The 18931-nt window shown below is 40.0% G+C and overlaps 1 protein-coding gene across 1 annotated transcript in view; it reads right to left on the bottom strand.

Annotated features, from left to right (window-relative positions):
- LRP1B (LDL receptor related protein 1B) overlaps positions 1 to 18931 on the bottom strand; it is a 1255163-nt gene that overhangs the window by 568898 nt on the left and 667334 nt on the right. Inside the window, exons 11-12 of the mRNA XM_054044441.1 lie at positions 16992 to 17228; positions 898 to 1078 (exon numbers count right to left, since the gene is read on the bottom strand). Of these exons, the coding sequence (XP_053900416.1) occupies positions 898 to 1078; positions 16992 to 17228 (418 nt within the window). The remainder of the gene's footprint in view (positions 1 to 897; positions 1079 to 16991; positions 17229 to 18931) is intronic.

Below are 18931 nucleotides of genomic sequence, written 5' to 3'. Positions count from 1 at the left end.
ACTGGCTAGATGGACCATGGGTTAGATCCATATGGCAATTCTGATATAGTGCCTATGTCCTCATATAGAGGAGTAAATATATAATATACGTACAGAAACACCTGATTAATATGTATTGCACCATTTCATGGTAAATGTCATGCCTTTCCGTAAAATATTAAATGCCAATGTTCCCTGTTTTGTTCTTTCACTGTGGGCATTCTATGACAGTTAAGTATTGTATTATGAAGACTATTACCAAAAGTTGTATCTTTCACAGATGAAAAAAACTGTCTTTGTGGATCAGTGTAACCCATTCTTCGAATTCAGGGCCAAAGATCCTACATAAACTATTACAAACACACATGATATACGTGTTCCATTTGGATAAATAGTTAGCTGGAAAATGTGAAAATATGTAGGTAGCTAGATAACTCCCTATTAGTTGCATGTCTGAGAAGACTAAAGTCATTCCGTTCAAAGTCAATTGTTAAGCTCACTGAATTGGCTCTAGATCTGTCCTTTTCAGATAGCGGAATATGAATAATGTAAGGCTTTGTGAAAAGTGTTTGTTTTTACCCAATCCATGCTCAGTTTTAGAAACAAGTGTGGATTAAAATATTTAAGACTGTATTTTGTTCTTGATCCATGTGTGCAATTCCCACAGACAGCAATGGGATTTGTACCTGTCAGATTGAGAGCATGATATGGCCCCTGTGCTTTTTGGAAGACAGCAGAATACCCGTGAATCAAATGCTTAATGCATAGGTCTGCTACCTTCTTTAATATACATAATTTAGCCCAAATTTTGAAGAGCAGCTGTGTTGGTCAGAGAGGGGAATTTGACCCTAAATGCATTCATAGTGGAGACAAATTTAGTAAAATAAAACTAGTAAAATAAATTAAACATCTTCATACCCATTGACAGGATCAACGACAATTCCTCTCGGATGAGACATATCTCCCTCTAACAAAATTTTTCGACTTTGAGAGGCTTTCTCCAATCTGGCTACAGTAATTGTTTTCCTGTGGCCATCATTTGTCCAGTACAAATTATTTCCAATCCAATCCACTGCTATGCCTTCAACATTATCAAGATCTGTTAAAAAAAAAAAAGATGTTTGAATTACTGTTATATGTTAGTGTTCTGTTTTCTGATGTTTCTTTTCAGCTAATCATCGATGGATAAAATACAATATAAATAAAGTCTGAAATTATTTTGCTCATTTTGGGCTAGATTAAGTCTTTGCTCCAAACCCTCAATAAGGAGTGAAGAGTATCTGACTTGCCCCAGGAGGGGCCCTGAAAAGGACACGTGACCCATATATGTCTTGGAAAATGAACTAGTACAGTGATACTGAGACGGAAGCCAGGGAGCCGGAAGTGGCTCTTTAATGTGTTTCCTGTGTCGCTTTGCAACACATGGTATTAAAACACTGTGTGATTGTGATTGAATTACTAACCAATCTAAGTTATTAAACAATCAGGATGCTTGTTCTATGTTATTAGCCAATTGTAGAATAGTTGTTCAGTCATTTTGCTTTAAGAATAATACATATAAATAGTAAATGAAATTATGAATACATATACCTGTGGCTCTTTGGGGCAATACACCTCTACCCCAATATAACGCTGTCCTCAGGAGCCAAAAAATCTTACCGCATTGTAGGTGAAACTGTGTTATATCGAACCCACTTTGATCCGCCGAAACGTGCAGCCCGCCTCCCCGGAGCGCTGCTTTACCAAGTTATATCCAAATTTGTATTATATTGGGTCACGTTATATCGGGGTAGAGGTGTACTGATCACTAATTTGGCCCCTGAACCACTGAGATCTGAGTATCAGTGCACTAGTATGTCTCCTATGACTGTTGAAAAGAATTGTCCCTAAGAGTGCAGTATGTACAATGTCCTGGAATTTCAGATTATACTGGCTTTCAATGCAATTTATAGGTTCCATAATCAGAAACTATCTTGACTGTCGCTTCCTCTTGTGGCCTCTTCACATGAAGCTTCTGAAACCACAACATCCAAATAACGAAGGACCCTGGAGTCTAAGGAACCGCACACCTTCATTTTTACCCTGTAAATTAAAAATCCCAAATCTTGATGTGTTTTTTACCTATTTAACACCAGGTTAAATCACCATTTAACTACATGTATTTAACTAAATTCAGCACTGAGTGATACTGTGTTAATATTACTCCAGTAAAGTCAAATTCATTACTTTCAATTGTCAATTGTCTAAATCATATCTTAACAGATATTCTAGTAAAACACTTGTTCTAATTTAGCAAGACCCAGTTATAAAAATCTTACTTATCAATCATCCTGAGAGAAACATATCATCCTTTTATTTTCCATTATGATATCCAGTTTTTGTGAAGAGACACTCAGTAGTTCAGTCCCTATTTCTGTGATGATTCTGCCAGGCTGCAGCATACCATAACAACATAACATCCCAAAACAATTCACAAATTATATACTGCCACTACCACTGAATTTCAGCAGCCTCTCTGTGGGAACAGAAGTATTGAGGATAGCAGCCAGTAGGCATACAGAATGTTGTACAACAGTGTGGCATGGGAAATTTGGTACAGCAACATATTTCTGCAAAATATATCATGTGTTTTTAAGATGGCATGAATAAACCCACACTGGAGAGTTAAGAGTGTGGGAAAACTCTGGGATCAGGAAGCCCTGACAGGCCTGCTGGGCATGCTTCAGCTGGAGGAGGGACTTAAAAGGAAGTCTCTTCAGCACAGCAGGGGGGGCAGGTGGCAAGAGGCAGACATGGATTCCCTGCTGCAGAGGTATTATGCCAGGAAGGCATTCCCAGGAGCAGATCTGCTGCAGAATCGAGACACCCTAACCTGCTTAGCCCCATGGACCAGGCTGCCAGGGACAACTACCAGCCACGACATGGGAGGGGAAAAGTAGTAGGAAGAGGCCCTTGGAGAGCATTAGCCAGGCCACACATCACTCCTGCATTAAAGCGCTCTAGAGAGCCCCTTGGGTTGTAACATGGTGGAGTTGGAGGGCCCAGGTTTTCCCTACTTCATAACTGCTAGGCAGGGCTGCCGCCACAGACTGCAATCACTAGGAGGTGTTGTTGCCACACACTGTAACTGCCAGGCAGTGCTATCACCACAAACTAAAACTACTAGGCAGGGAGACTTGTCTCTGCAGAAAGATCCACGCAAAGCTTCAGTTTTTAAAATTTTGTTTGGAAAATCCACATACTAAACTGCTGGAATTTCAGTTTATCTACCTTGAATATAAACAGCTGTGCAAATTTTGAATATGTTTGAACCTGTTCTTCCAGAAAGAGTAAAGGTCAGATCCTTGACCTTGTTTCATTTGTTTTGCACTATTGCACTGGTGCAGAGCAGCTGTAATATGGCACAACCAACCCTCTGAAGATTCTTCCTATGTAGAGCAGCATCAATCCATAGCAGCTCCTATGCCACCTCTCCTGGCTCCTGGTTAAGGGATATGGTTGAGGCATTCATAACCAATTTAAATTAGAGCAGCCTTGATGCTGCTCTAATGTATGTCATGGACCACTCAGCAATCAGATGGCCCCAAGGTCCAGAGAACGTAAAGATGGCTTAAAGCCACCTTTGCCTCCCACCTCCACCTCTGATGCCAAGTACATCAATGGCCCTAAATATTGTTTCAGTACAGGTTTTGGATGCAAGAGGAATGCAGGAGAAGGCCCTAACAGACCAATTTGATTATTTAATCAATTTTCTTTATTAACTTTTTCATAAGGGAAAAGATGGGCCTTTTACTTCAATTCATGTAAACAGATATGAATTCTGATGCATTATGGCTGTATCTATAGTACCATTATCATTTTTCACTGTATGCTGTGATAAAAATGTAATTCTGGTATTTACATACAGTGTAATATTTTTATTTTGAGGTTTATAAAATGAGCTCTTCACAGTGTCTCTGCAAATTTAATAAACAAAAGTAAATAAACATTGAATATATTTAATGTGTTGACAAATATCAATAGTCATAGGGTACACAAATCCCACATAGACTGGAAAGAGTTAAACTGCAGCACGCATAACCAGCCTGCCCTAACACTGTTAGTGGGCATCAGGCCTGTAGGAAGGGGCTGAAAAAGGGAAGAGCTCACTCAGTTGTAGCTGGCTAGGAAGGAGAGCATACTAACTGTTTTCACCCATCTGGAGTCAGCAATGGAGTAAGACTGTGGCTGGTCAGAGCCTCTCAGAAAGGAAGGCAGGCCTGACACCAACCTATCTGAGTTTATCAGGCAGCTGCCAATGGTGTTAACCTAGGCAACAGCAAGGGATGCCCCACTATGAGAAAAATGGTGGGGTCTGAGAACTGAGTCCAGAGAGCAGGCAGAGAAATAACCTCGGAGGGGCTGAGAACTATGCCCAGCTGGGATAAAGCCTCTTTTATTATATGTTTGTTTTGGAACTTTCAATTCTGCTACCCAAAAGTGGGGGATTAAGCTTTCATGGTGACCTGGCCAGAGGGCTGAGCCATATGACTCCAGAGTGGGCTGGAAACCCTGTTGGGGAAACTAAGGCAGTAAGACTACAGCCAGGGGCGGCTCTAGCTTTTTTGCCACCCCAAGCCTTCGGTGGCATGCCTGCGGGAAGTCCGCCGGTCCTGCGGCTTCAGCGTACCTGCCGCCGAATTGCCGCCGAATCTGTGGGACTGGTGGACCTCCTGCAGGCATGCTGCCGAAGGCTGCCTGACTGCCACCCTCGCAGGGACCGGCAGGGCGCCCCCCGCGGCTTGCCGCCCCAGGCACGCGCTTAGAGCGCTGGTGCCTGGAGCCGCCACTGACTACAGCCCCATGCTCCACCACGAAGAGGTACCCAGGGCGCGGTGACCCTACAACACAACACAGATGGAATCATCCCAGAGTAACATTCTGTTCATATCTCCACAATCACTTCAATGTGGCAAATACTGAAATGGACAGATGGACACTAGGGCTTTACCATACTGGTAGACTGAAAGAGTAGCAACTTCCAGAGTTGAGACTCCTCGACTGAGAACATTCATCCTTTGGCTCCCAGATAACTATAAACAAAGCCCTCTAGATGATTTCCTAATCTGCCTGACACAGTATTATAAGGTCTTTTAGGTGGCCAAACCATGTGAGGCTTTATATTATATACACATGCTGATGTTGATTTAATATGCATTAAATGTGCATTGTTAACCCCCACACAACTTCACAGATCAATATTCATACCTAAGCTCAATCAATATACAAAGGCAAGAAACTCTTATCTTTAAAATGAAAGGAATTCCCCAGCTTTAAATGTTTTCCCGATGTTACAGTTTAATATAAAACCAATTCAAGTACCAAAGAGAATATCTTATCAAGGGACTGGTAAAATAAAGTTAATAGTGGTCCACCTAAATGATTGTTTGTAAAAGCGATGGAGAATTAGAAATTAGCTATTACTAATAATTTTTCTCGAGAAACCAAGTTGATTACATTATATAAGAAGTAAAAGGAATTTTTATGAGCACTACATCAATTACACCTGTGTGTGTGTGCCTGTGTATGTATATATATACATATATATATATATATATACACATACACAGACACACACACACACATACACACACATACATATGCACATGCACATAAAATGGTAAAAGATGGAAAAAGCTCCTCAACTGAGAAAATCCAGTTAGATAATGCTGTGGCAGCTCAAATATACTCAACTACATGGGTTTCATCTGTTGCTGGGGAAAATATAAACATAGCTAAAAATAAATACTGAAGGATTTAAAATACATAGAGACTCAAAGAGGATTAAGCCTTTTAGATCTTTAGAACAAAAGCGGTTTTAATCTCCTAAAATACATCAAGAACTTTAAAAGCAAATATTGCATTTTTGATTCCACTTTCCTTGCTTCTTCCATTATATCATTTCCAATACCTCTCATGAACAATACCAGGCTTAACATTTAAAAAAATAATTAAATCTAGTACTACAGCACTAAATATATTAAAAAGCTTAATCAACTTCTAAAACTGCATAGATATCATTTGCTTGGTATATCAACAGTTTTGAATTAATTGATCAAAAGATGTGGTTGAGGGTTTCAAAAATGTAAATTTCACCAGTCGTTCAATTGCCCGAGCTTAAAATGACTGTTATTTTTGTCTGGTTCACCTCCTTGGATACAAGATTTATATTAAACAATGTTTAAAGTTGTATTTCTGTCAAGTATTTGCACCGTGAGCTTGCTAGAACAGGGATGCTTTTACTGTGTTTTTTCTACAGCACCTAACGTAATGGACTCACAGTCTTGATTAGGACTTCTAGACTCTCCAACAATGTTACTGTTATTAATACTACAGTTATTACTACTACTACATAATATCCATTGAGAGTGTTTTGTTTATTTTTATGGATTAATTATGTGCTCTGTTCATGACCTAATATTAGCTATATAAAATTGAGCATTAGTGCCCAAATCATCTCATCCTCCCTTTCCGCTCCTTGAGGAGTCTCTTCTGTTTTCTTCCTCTAAAATTCTACCTAGCTAAGCTACTTATATGCCCCCCCATACCATAGTATCTGAGTGTCTTACAATTTTTAAACTATTTATCCTCACAACACCCTTGTGAGGTAAGAATCGGTACTATCCCCATTCTACAAATGGGAAATTGAGGCACCAAGAAGGTACATGACTTGCCCAAGGTCACACAGGAAGTCTATCAAAGAGGAGGGATTTGAACCCAGGCCTCCTCGGTTCCAGACTAGTGTTCCAATCAATGGATCACCCTTCCTTCATGATCACATCTCTTCCTGCCTTATGTCTTCTGTGGCTCCCTCTTTCTCCACTTTGTCCTGATATCACTTGCTCTGTCTCTCCCACCACTCCTCCTCTCTCCAATATTGAAGAAAACTGTTAGTGTACACAACAGCCTCAGGAGACAATCCTCAAAGAGACTTTTTAAAATGGAAAAATTAATCATGAAGTAAGAGATTCTCTTATCAGTTATTGGCTCCTCTGCACCACTCAGGAGGTGGAAAGAGGCCAGAAACTGTCTGCAAATGGCTAGCAAAGAATTTCACTGTTGGCGGGAAACTCCCTGCTATCTACTTCTAGGCTCCCTGTTCCTATGACCTCTAATCCCAGTGTAGGGGCATGTCTGGATAAGGAAGATGGTTTGGCAGAGCTTTGGTCTTTCATGGCAATCCTATACTGGTTTAAGTTCTAACTCCTAGCTGCCAGATGCTTTAAATTGCGTTGGGAAAAAGGGCTAGTCCTTGGAATCAAGGAGACTAATCTGACTCCCTGACAACTGTCCACTTATGTCACACTGGATGCTAGACACAGAAAAGAATCTAGATTCAAATGTTCTCAACATTATCATTCTCTTTTGAAAATTCAGGCTGTAATACATGTTTGTCACAGTCATAATACTGATAAGCTATACATTTCAGGGTTGGAAGTCAACAAGACTTGAGAAAAGCAAAGCAAATGATATACATCTAGTATTTTCTGTTCTTTCTTATGTTAGCTATTCTGTTTGGACTCTAGTTTGAACCAGATTGTTTATTTCACACATGATGCTAACTTCCTTTACTAATCTAGAACAATATGCTTAGAAAGATGGTCTTGGAATTGACAACCAGTACATGGTTGACAAACGGTGAAACATATGTGCCACTGAGGAATTTTATCACAAATTATATGTAGGAATCCATCCATATACCGTCATAGGTATGAGGTAAATACTAATCATATCTGACAAAAGCACTGATACAGACACCCTGCTTACAACCCGACCTGTATATTAAAACCAGCCACACTAAAAAGAACAGAATATAGGTTGAATTGTGCTGCCATAAACAGCATGCAGAAGTAATGTTACTTTTTCCTATTAACCACTCCTCTAGCTTTTTCTGAAGCATCTGATTCTGGACAATGATTCTAGACCTCTGATTAGTCAGATAGGATATTTATTATTATTATTTATTTGTATTGCAGTAGTGCCTAAGAGCTCCGGTCACGGATCAGGACCTCGTGGTCCTAGGCACTGTACAAACACAGAACCCTGGCCTAAAGAGATGAAAGTGATGTTTTCTGCATACACAGTAACTATATTTTATTGTGTTGCATTTATTTCACCAGCCAACATACTTCACCAGGTATGAGAGGGATCCCCACAGTGACATAAGGAAGCAGCATCAAACAATTCCTTTGTAAAGAGTGCCATGTATTAAATGTCATAAATTCAGTCAATCTAGAGATTATTTAAGCATCTGTTTTGGAGTCTGACTCTGAGCTAGAAAAGGTTAAGGAACTTGCAGGCTAAATTACTCAAATTCTACCTTTAAAGACATATTAGAGAAGTATATCAATAGTAATTAGGGCTGTACCTTATAAATAGCTGACAAAGCCATGTTAGATAGACTAGAGATTTGAAATGCAAACCTATACTGTTAGAGAATTAGAGGTAAATACTAATTGTATTTATTTACTTATATCTTGTTAGGTGTTAACCATGTAACCAGACAGTTCCTGTCTATTACAATATACTACTGATTCAGAGATTAAAAGGAAATAGTAAGAATTTGATGGAACTTGGGTGTAATAAAATCATTGTCTTTATTTCTCTTTGAAGTTTGAAGTAAACTGTCTATGAATTGCTTAATGGAGAATTGATGATGAATGCAACTAATTACCTGGTATACATAGGAAATAGGAGGTTTTACTTCAAAGCCACTATTCGTCACCCAAAGAATACCTGCTGTCAAGTGTCTATCGATAGCCTGCCAGAGATCTATAGAAGAACTCTAGGGCCCTGAACCTGTTATCTGACATGAGCTTGAGCTTTGTCAGAGGAAGCATGAGTTGCAAGACTGAGGTTTCCAGCACCAGTCTGGATTACCCTGCTACTTCTCATGGAAGAATTTGAACAAACTCTCTACATGGATTGCCTGTTTGGACAGTAAGTGGATGAACTGATTCTGGAAAGAACTTTTTGCAACTCAGCAGCTCACCATCTCTACTATGAAACTGACCTAAGAACCTTACTCGTATCTAAATGTATAATGATCTTTTAACCACAATACTCTCTCTCTTTTCTTTTCAAATAAATCTTAGTTTAGTTAATAAGAAATGGCCGTAAACGTGTATTTGGGTAAGATCTGAAATATTCATTGTCCTGGTGGATAATGTGTCCGATCTCTTGGGATTTATATATGAAGAACAAGATTTTCAGTCATCCTCATCATATTTGACTTGGCTGTCTGGGTGGGAGCTTAAGGCTGGAGCTTTGAGGGAACTGTGGTTTTGGTTTCTGGGTAACCAGTAAGGTGTTGTAGAAGCTGTTTTGTTGCTGGCTTGGTTAATCTAATTATTAGAATAACCACCAATTTCAGGGATCGTTTGCCCCATTCTTTACAGTTTGCCCTGACTGAGCATTCTCAGTGTGGCCCCTCCAGGCAACAATGGTTACATAGACCTTCAACTTTTTTTCTCAGGACTCGCTCTTTACATAGCACACTTTCTCACACAAAACCCACTTTTGTTGATCATTGCTCTAGTAAATCACGTTACATCTCTCATTCCCCAAAAGAGTGGTAAATTCCAGGACCATACACAGGACTGTAGGTCTCTTTTTCTGTGTCACACTAATATATGCATACCCTTACTCCAGAGCAGGGTAGAAAATCTTTCTGTTTGCAGAAATCCAGTACATGATACACTGAATGACATCAACAATGGCCTAAGATAAAGTGCTACAGTGTTACCCACTAGATGAAATATCAATTCCCCTGGGCTGCCACACACTTCAAATGCAATAATAGCATCTGTAAAAGGAGTCATTACTATCTCAATGAACTTGTAATATGATAAATTGTTTAACAACCTTTCACTGAGTTTGTAATATCTCTGGATTCATTATCATGTTAATAGAACTATCAAGGTTTCAAATTCCTTGCAATTTAAATATTTTCTTTTCCTGTTTGTTTTTGTCTTTTCTCATTTTTGTAATGATTTCCTTTAAATAATAAAAATGTAGCAATTTCAATTTTAAAATATGTTAAAACTTATTAAGATTATGACACAGATTTATATAAAGCACTAAAATTAAATAGTACCAAATGTCCATGCCATCCTTACGTTGCCCTACTGAGAACAGATTTTTCAGCAATATACTTTCACTTTTCATAATAGAAAACAAAAGGCTAAAGCTGGAGTTGGTGACTAAAGAAAATCACAGCAAGACATCAGATTGATGATTTTTTTAAACTGTTCTTTCCCTATAAACGTCCTCCACATCATTGTCCAGGCACAGCAGCTGTGAGCAAGGAGCATGGATTAATGAAGGTATGAGAGCACAGTTATTGTAATGTAAAAAGATCAATCAACATAAGGAAGGCTACTGTCAGTATCATTGAAGCCTATGTTAAAGACAATACAATAGATTTAGAGTAAGTCAGGATTCAGAAATTCATGGGTTTTGCATTGTTTTAATGGCAACCCTCCCCTGTAATTAAAAAAGCAGTATGATCATTTAAAGCTGTATTCTCTCAACTACTGCCATGGTTTATATTAAAATAAATTAAAAAATATAAGTATAACCCTTCTGTAGCAGGGTGACCACCCCACTCCTGCCCTGAAGGGCTTAAAACAGCCCTGGGAGAGGACTGCAGTGGGGAAAAAGCTAAGCTGATTGGAGGAAGCAGCCACAGGTGAGGCCACGCCCCAATCAGGCAACAGCTGGCCCAATAAGAGGGCTGAGGGCCAGAGACTGAGAGACACACACTCTCTAGCTTTTGAGAGAGAAGGACCTGGCTGCCTGGGAGTGGAGCAGGGTACCTGAGGTGGAGCAGTGCTGGGGAAGGGCAGAGGGAGCTGGGGAGCTCCAGCCTAGCAAAGCTCCAGGCTGCAGGCCGAGTTAAGGGCCCAGAAAGGTACTGGGGCTGCAGAGGGGCAGCCCAGATACAGGCAGAGGCAGCTGGTCGAACCCTGCTTGCTGATGATGAGTGGTTTATAGACTGCAGTCTGCCCCAGGGAGTGGGGCCTAGACAATGACTGGCAGTAGCCACTGAGGCAAGATGGAGATTGCGGGTTCCCCTAGGAGGGGAGACCCAGCTTGTGGGTTACTGCTAGGGGGCTGAACCCTGACATAGAGGGACACTGGGGTCTGGAAGGGACACAGGGGCCAGAGGCAGGTGAGACACTGGCCTGCATAGGGCGCTCTGTGCTGAAAGAGCTGAATCCCTAGATGACCAGCAGGAGGTGCCACACTGGTGAGTCATCGTCCCGCAACACCTTCTCATCTTTCAAGATGCAACTCTTGGGTCTGTCTTGTCTCTCCTGTTCATTTTACTTTCTTTATATGGTCCTGCAAGATGCAGACCACCACCTGCAATGACCTGAACTTCAATGGAAGTCAACTAAATGTTTTTTATCAGAAAAAGCAAATTAGTTGAAACTGAAACGTTTTGCAGAAATGTATCAGTTTCAACAAAACCTTTGTCTGGAAGGTTTCCGTAGTCCAGCATGGAATTTCTGGTCAAAACCAGAAAGTGATCCACCCCAGAATAGCAAATAGCTAAGGACCTCCATTTTGGGGTTTTATTATGTTTAACATTTCCTTGGAATTCATCTGTATTTATTACAAAAATTAAAAATGGATGAAATCAGTTGAGAAAATTAACAACACAGCTTTGTGGGCAGGAAAAACCCAACAAAGGTAGAAAAGTAAGGATATTGAAAGTAAATGCAGTTTAACACTAGTTAATATTTTACTTTTAGCTTTGTTTATTAAAAACTTTATTATGCAGAGGAAGTGGATGGGGGATATGCTGAAGGGCTGGAGTCAAAATGAGGTCTATCCATCAGAGGAAGCAGATGGGCAGGGATCCAGGTGATAGCACCCATCTCTCTTCACCCACTGTATAGCTGCAGCAGCTACCAACTCACAGTTACCCTCCTCTGAACAAGTACAATGTGCCATCTGGTAGGGACTCTGCAGGGGACAGCCAGGTATGGGGAGTTCCAGCACTTGCAAAATTTATGTTAAAAAAATCAGTAAACCCCAAACTTCAAGTTTTTCAAAACCCAGGAATTTTTCAGATACAGTCAGTAAATTCCAAAAATGAAAAGAAAGGGGAAAAATACATCACAGAAAACTGGATGCAAACAGGTCACTATGGAGACTGCTAGAAATAAGTCACATTTATAGGGATAATACATATTAGACGGATGGGGCAGAAGATTTGAAAATACACAAGTTTTCCAAAACATGTTGATCAAGCTCTGCTTGTATCACTAATAAACTAGAGTATTGGTGTATTTTGGTCTTTAATCTTGTTTGATATGGATTTAATGTAATGTTCTGTCATAAACTCTGAATGCATCATGACAGGCCATTCTCTCAAATGGGGAAAGAGCCTACAAGCAAGAGTAATTGTCAGTCTCCTCACACCAATTGGACAGTGTTTTGGGGCCACTGGATTTGTGTAATTCCAGTTTCAGTAGCCCCTCTCCTGCATTGGTCCAGTGCATCCCCATCACTTTCCACACTAAGCTTTGTGGACAAAATGACACCGTGTACTCTTGCTCTACCCTCTTTAGGAAATTGCTGGAAAGACCTTCCGTAAGCCCACCTATGCCAGAGTAAACTGCGTGCTATATTAATAAGAACTAAAAATCTAAAATAAGTGTGAAATGACAAACTAGGACACAAGAGTTCAAAAATGGTCTAAATTTTCAACAATGGGCTAAGAATTACTTGCTCACCACACTTGTTGAAATTACTTTAGTCTGCTAAATCTAACTCAACATGTATGCATTTCTTACTATTTCACAAATTGTAATAAACCCTGTGACATCCATGCTATAGTGACTTGTGCTGCAATCCCTCAAAGTATGTAGAAAATTGCAAATACATGAAATTTCCAGGCACAAATAAGATCTAGGTCAATAGCTTCCTGGTAAATTAACAATATTCAGCGTACCCAAAAAGATTCAAAATGGGGGGGCGGGGAGAATGCTACTACAGGATCCAATACATTCAGTGTTGTAAATTCTTTTTGCTAAATTATTTAAATGAAAGACCCAAAAGCATTCAAATATATTCCTTATTCTTTCCTTTAGCTTCAAGTCAGATCATGACCAAGGTGAAATCCTGGCCCCAATGAAGTCAATAGCAAAACTTCCTTTGACTTTAATGGGGCAAGGATTTCACCCTAGATCTCTAATAGTTTCACAACTTCAATGCAAAAAGCATTAAGTATTGCAATCAACTCACTACTTTGTGTAATTTAAAGTTAAAGAAAGGAATAAGGAATACAATTTTGATCAATGACTTACTTCATAAGTAAAAGTTATCCTGAAGCAATTTTATCCGTGTTTAGCATTCTGGACATTCTACTGGATGTTGGTAATTAACAATATCACCAAGGAGGAGGACATCACACCCTAATGCAGTGGTGTAGCTCTATTGACTTCAATGAAACTGTGCTGAATTACTGACTAGCTTACTGTCAACTTACTAGCTGAAGAACTGGCCCCATAATAGAAGTGAAGACAATAATCATTTTTATTTTTACATAGTCCCTTTAAACAGATACATCCCAAAGTACTTTACGAACTGTGCTGGCTGTTCAAACTACATACAGAAGTTCGGACTTTGCCCAGCCTTGGCCACATGTATAAGGAATCGCCAGGGCAGAAGGAGCCTTTTCCCCACTCTCCTGTGACCTTTTGTTCTTGTACTCCTCAGCATGCAAGTATTATGTGGGTGCAGTGCTTACAATAGGGTGACCAGATGTCCCGATTTTATAGGGACTGTCACGATTTTATGAGGACAGTCCCGAGTTTGGGGACTTATTTTTATATAGGCTCCTATTACCCCCCACCCTGTCCCAATTTTTCACATTTGCTGTCTGGCTACCCTAGCTCACAATGATATTAAACAAATCAAAAGGGACAAGGAGGGATGAAAGCAGAGCTCCATGTTCTCCACACTAGACAGTAGGGCTTGTGAACTCCACAGTTCCCTGTTCATGGGAGCTCTAACTGGACAACCCTTAAATTTCTTGAATGTTTCTGATTTCTTTGTTACAGTATTCAACCAGCTCTCATTATGAAAACGTGAAACCAGGTTTATAATGCATATTGGAACCCTAATTATAGCTACCATTTCTATATCTATGTATATATAGATGAGGGTATCACCTCTACCGTCTCTTTTGGGAGGAAACTTGCTGGGTGCTGTCAAATAGTTACCAACAGTACACAACAGTTTAGTACAGGAAGCTAAAAATGAGGATTCACAAGGGGCATCAAGATACAACACTGCAATGTACTGAGCTCTGTCAGTAGGTTCCTGTGTGTGCAGACTGAATTACTTGAGTTGGAATATTGCTAGGGTTAACACACCTACTCTTGCAAGAAGTGCCATGCACAAGTAATGAGGACCTGTGATCAGAGAAATGGCAACTTTAGCAGCATAGTGCCCCCTAACACCATGCTACTCAGAGAAAAGAGTGTTCCCTACTAAATTGCTTTGTGAAAGACCTGATTTTCTCTAGTTGTCCCCCACCCAAGCACTGAGCCAATCCATCCCAGCTGAATTTATGAGGTCTGACAAGGATAACGTGGAATTGATATGGCAAGATGCCATATTAATTTTTAAAATGATGAAAAATACCACGACAAGTACTCTTCAAATATGCTTAGTATTATGAAACTACAGGAACTCCTCACTTAACATTGTAGTTATGTTCCTGAAAAGTGCGACTTTAAGCAAAACGATGTTAAGCAAATCCAATTCCCTTCCCCCGTACAGCAAGCAGGAGTCTCTGGGAGCAGCTCCAAGGCAGAGGGCAGGAGCAGCACATGGCAGTGGGGGGAGGGACAGCTGCTGCACAGGGAACTTAGGGGAGTGGGGAGCTGATGAGGGGCTGCTGGTCCACCCTGGTTCCAACCACCCACCAGCTAGCTGCAACGGGCTGCTCTTCCTGCAAGCAGTGGACAAAACAGGCGGCTGCCAAATGAGGTTAGAAGGGAGCATTTCACAACTTTAAATGAGCATGTTCCCTAATTGATCAGCTACTTAACATCGAAACAACGTTAACCGGGATGACTTTAAGTGAGGAGTTCCAGTATATGGAGCACTGCCTAACTTAGCGTATGTCTACACTTCAGCTGGGAGCATGCTTTCCAGCTCAGGTAGGAAGACATGTGCTTCAGTTAGCATGCTAAAAATAGCAGTGTAGTTGGGGGTAGCAGCTCAGGTGGTAGCAGCCTGTGTATGTACCTGGGTGTCTGGGAGGGTTTGTACTCAGGAAGCTAGCCAGAGCTGCCACTAACCCCAGCTACACTGGTCTTTTTACAGCACTAGTTTGGGCAGAGCTACCATATGTATGTCTACCCGAGCTGGGAACCATGCATAAAACAAAAGACAAATTCCATGGTGTAGCACATGAGACCTGGGGATAAATCATTCTCAGTGGAAGGGATCCAGCTATGGAATAAACTTACAGAGTATATTAGGCAAATCACATCAGATTATCTTTAGGAAACACTGCAAAATGTTCCTCTTCGAAAAAATATTTCCATCATAACAAGAATGACACAACAGAAGAAGAAGAGCACTGTGTGGCTCGAAAGCTTGTCTCTCTCACCAACAGAAGTTAGTCCAATAAAAGATATTACCTCACTCACCTTGTGCAACGTATAACATTGATACACTGATCTACCCAAACACCCACCAAAAATAAACAAACAAACAGAGTTTTGTAACAAACAAATCTACCAGTCAACATCAAAATTAAACATATGAAAACAAAGTTTATTTTTATCCCCAAAAGCACAGTATAAAACCCTAAGATCACATACACACAAACACCATAAAAAGCTTTAATTAATTACTATGATATATCAAGCCGTCATATTTTGCTTATATCAGTCTTTTTTTACATAGAAAATGTCCTTTGTCATGCCACTTAGCAGACCAAAGAAGCCTTAAAGCTGTTGGAGAAAGCCACTGGTGAATTCCCCGTGCAGGGAAACTTTGTATAAAGTTGGTGGGGGTGGCTTTGTCACTTCAGGACTATCTTCCCTTTCCCCATTGTAAGGGGGAAATGGAGGTATATTGGGGGTGTTCAAGGGCAGGGCATGGAGAAGGGGAGGATGCATACGGAGCAGTGCTACACATGACCCATTATTAGCATAAGATTCCTGAGAGACTTCATGCTAGTAGCATAAATTAGGTTTACCCTTGCATAGCCTTAATGTGCTGGAGCCATGTGACCCTGTTAGGGAGCCGCAACTGGCTACCAACAGCCTCCTGGCCTTTCTGCTCAGTCTGTGCAGCTCAAAGACAGTGGAGAATCAAGTCCAGAGTGCTTTTTATTACAGCCAGGACTTGACTGAAGCCCCATCAGTGAAGGCTGCCAAATCACCTCATTAGCATTCTGGCCACATCACCTCACCAGCCAACAGTCCCATTTTGTGATCTTTCTTCAGTCCTCTGCCAAAAGGAAGATTGTGATATTCTTCTTAGCAAACCCTTTTCACTCAGGGGCATCTACCAGTTTTGGACACATTGGGCTTGATCTAGCCCAATTTATTGACCTTTTTCCACTGGCATCACTTTATTTTATTATTAAATAATTAACTGCAAACTATCTGGTATCAGGTAGATCACAATAGATCCTGAATATCTCCAGTCTGATTTTCACAGGCGCTGAGAAAACATGGAAGACAATGAGAGCTGCAGGTGCTCAGCATCTGTGAAAGCTATCCCTCAAGAAACAGAAAAATGCAAAAATGTAAAACAGGAAAGGAAGGGGGAAAGGAAATTATTTAAACTTCTCCAACTTTAAAAAGGTTTAGTTTGGCTTCAGGTTCAGTTACAGGCTTGGGTGAGGCTTTTCATTGATTTGGATTCTATATGGATCAGTTCACCTTCTCATTAGCGACATCCTTTTGCTGTTGCTATCACCTCCCATCACTTACCATCTTTCAAGATTGTCTCACGCTCTGTGCCATCAATTTTCTGTCGCCCAATCAGAAAGCTTGTAGTGTCAGCGAAGTAGATGTAATTGGTCTCTGCATGGAAGTCCAGAGCACGAGGGTTGACCAGGTTTTCTATGGGGATCATGTATTCATCAGCAACTTTGGAATTCAGGTCCATTCCTCGTATGATTCCCGGGCGTCCCTTCCCATAAAACAGGAACAACTCATTCTTTGGTCCTGCAGAAGAAAGATTGCAAAATGCAAACAATCATTGCCGCCTAATCTTCTTTATGCTGCATAATGTCACTTGTTAATTAACCGGCACAATTAGAGGTTTTTTATTCAATACCAAAAACGAAACCCTTAAATATTCTGAATGTATCTAAACTCAAAAAGACTAGCTAATTACATTACCTTAATTAAAATACAAATAACTTCTGTGATTAGGTTATATCTAATTAATCATTCTTTTGTCTGTAACAGTCCACGTTGCAAAAACATGACAGATCATAAGATCACACTGGCTACAAAGTTAAACAGCATGTATAATATCGTAGGCATTTAATTTTACAATTCATTAGGCTCTGTCAAGGCTGTTGTAGACAGTGACTGTGGCATTCATTAAATCTGACAATACAGAAAACTTCAGCAAATTCAAAACAGACCACTCAAAATCTTTCATCTGAAGACAGGCAGAAACCAATAAATCAAAAGATCTTTATCTCATTTGGACAGTGCTAAGAATCCACACAAATGACTCTCAAAGTTTTGCTGCAAACATAAGAAAAAAATTATGGCAAAACTTTTCATCAATGCCTCTAGAGCTCTAGGTTGATCTTTTAATCAAATCTGTTTGGTTTTAGCTGATGTACATAAAATTCAGTTACAGGGTGGGAAGAAAGAATAAACTATTTATTTGAAAATTTCATCAGATTTTTTATTGATGATGCCCAAACCCCAAAAGCATTTGAGAATCAGTTTAGCTTACCTGATGACAGGTTTCAGAGTAGCAGCCGTGTTAGTCTGTATCCGCAAAAAGAACAGGAGTACTTGTGGCACCGTAGAGACTAACAAATTTATTAGAGCATAAGCTTTCGTGGAAGAAGTGGGCTGTAGTCCACGAAAGCTTATGCTCTAATAAATTTGTTAGTCTCTACGGTGCCACAAGTACTCCTGTTCTTTTAGCTTCCCTGTAAGTGTCAAAATACGAGCATCCATCTACTTGTGCAGTCCGCATCACACTATTATCTGAACTAAACCAAATGTCTTTGGCCAAGAGATCAGACTAAAAATCTCAGAAAACCAGGCTTTCTCATAAAAGTTTTACGACTCATATTTTGGTTGGATCAGATAATCTACAGGTTGTGTTTCTCTCAGAATACTCCATCTGCTACTGATCCCAGCCCAAATCAGGAATTTTCAGAGAAGAAATACTTGAGCTTCAAAAAATGTTTGCACTTCTTATGTTACTCAAATCAACTTGTTCTTCCAAACTATCATGGACAAAACCCTGTTTGACTTATTCACACAGAGGGATTGCTTATGAATCAGAATGGTGAGAAGGATTTGACCCGCTGTGGGTAAAAATTAATATGAAAGTATTTAATTCTGTTGCACTACTGATGTATTATGACACCACATAAACAGAGAGTAAAAGTTACTAAATGAAAATTTGGAAGGATTTGGTTTTGTTGTTGTTGTTGTTTAATTTTAGTCAATAGTGCCTCAGGTTAAATTTACCCATTTCTATAGAATGAATTTAGTCAGATAGCTTTAAGGGAATAAAAGGAGAATGTGAGCAAAATGGCAGGTGCATATTGCAAGCAAATTTTACCTAACAACTTATGTTATTTCTATTGTTGTTGATGATAATGTTAATTAACACTCAGAATGCTACTCTGAAATATTAGCTGCTAGCAAAGTGTTTGATTTTAACAACA

The sequence above is a fragment of the Malaclemys terrapin genome, chromosome 11 (assembly GCF_027887155.1).
Source record: "Malaclemys terrapin pileata isolate rMalTer1 chromosome 11, rMalTer1.hap1, whole genome shotgun sequence".
In the NCBI taxonomy this organism is placed as follows: Eukaryota; Metazoa; Chordata; order Testudines; family Emydidae; genus Malaclemys; species Malaclemys terrapin.
This window is presented reverse-complemented; position numbering and strand designations above follow the sequence as displayed.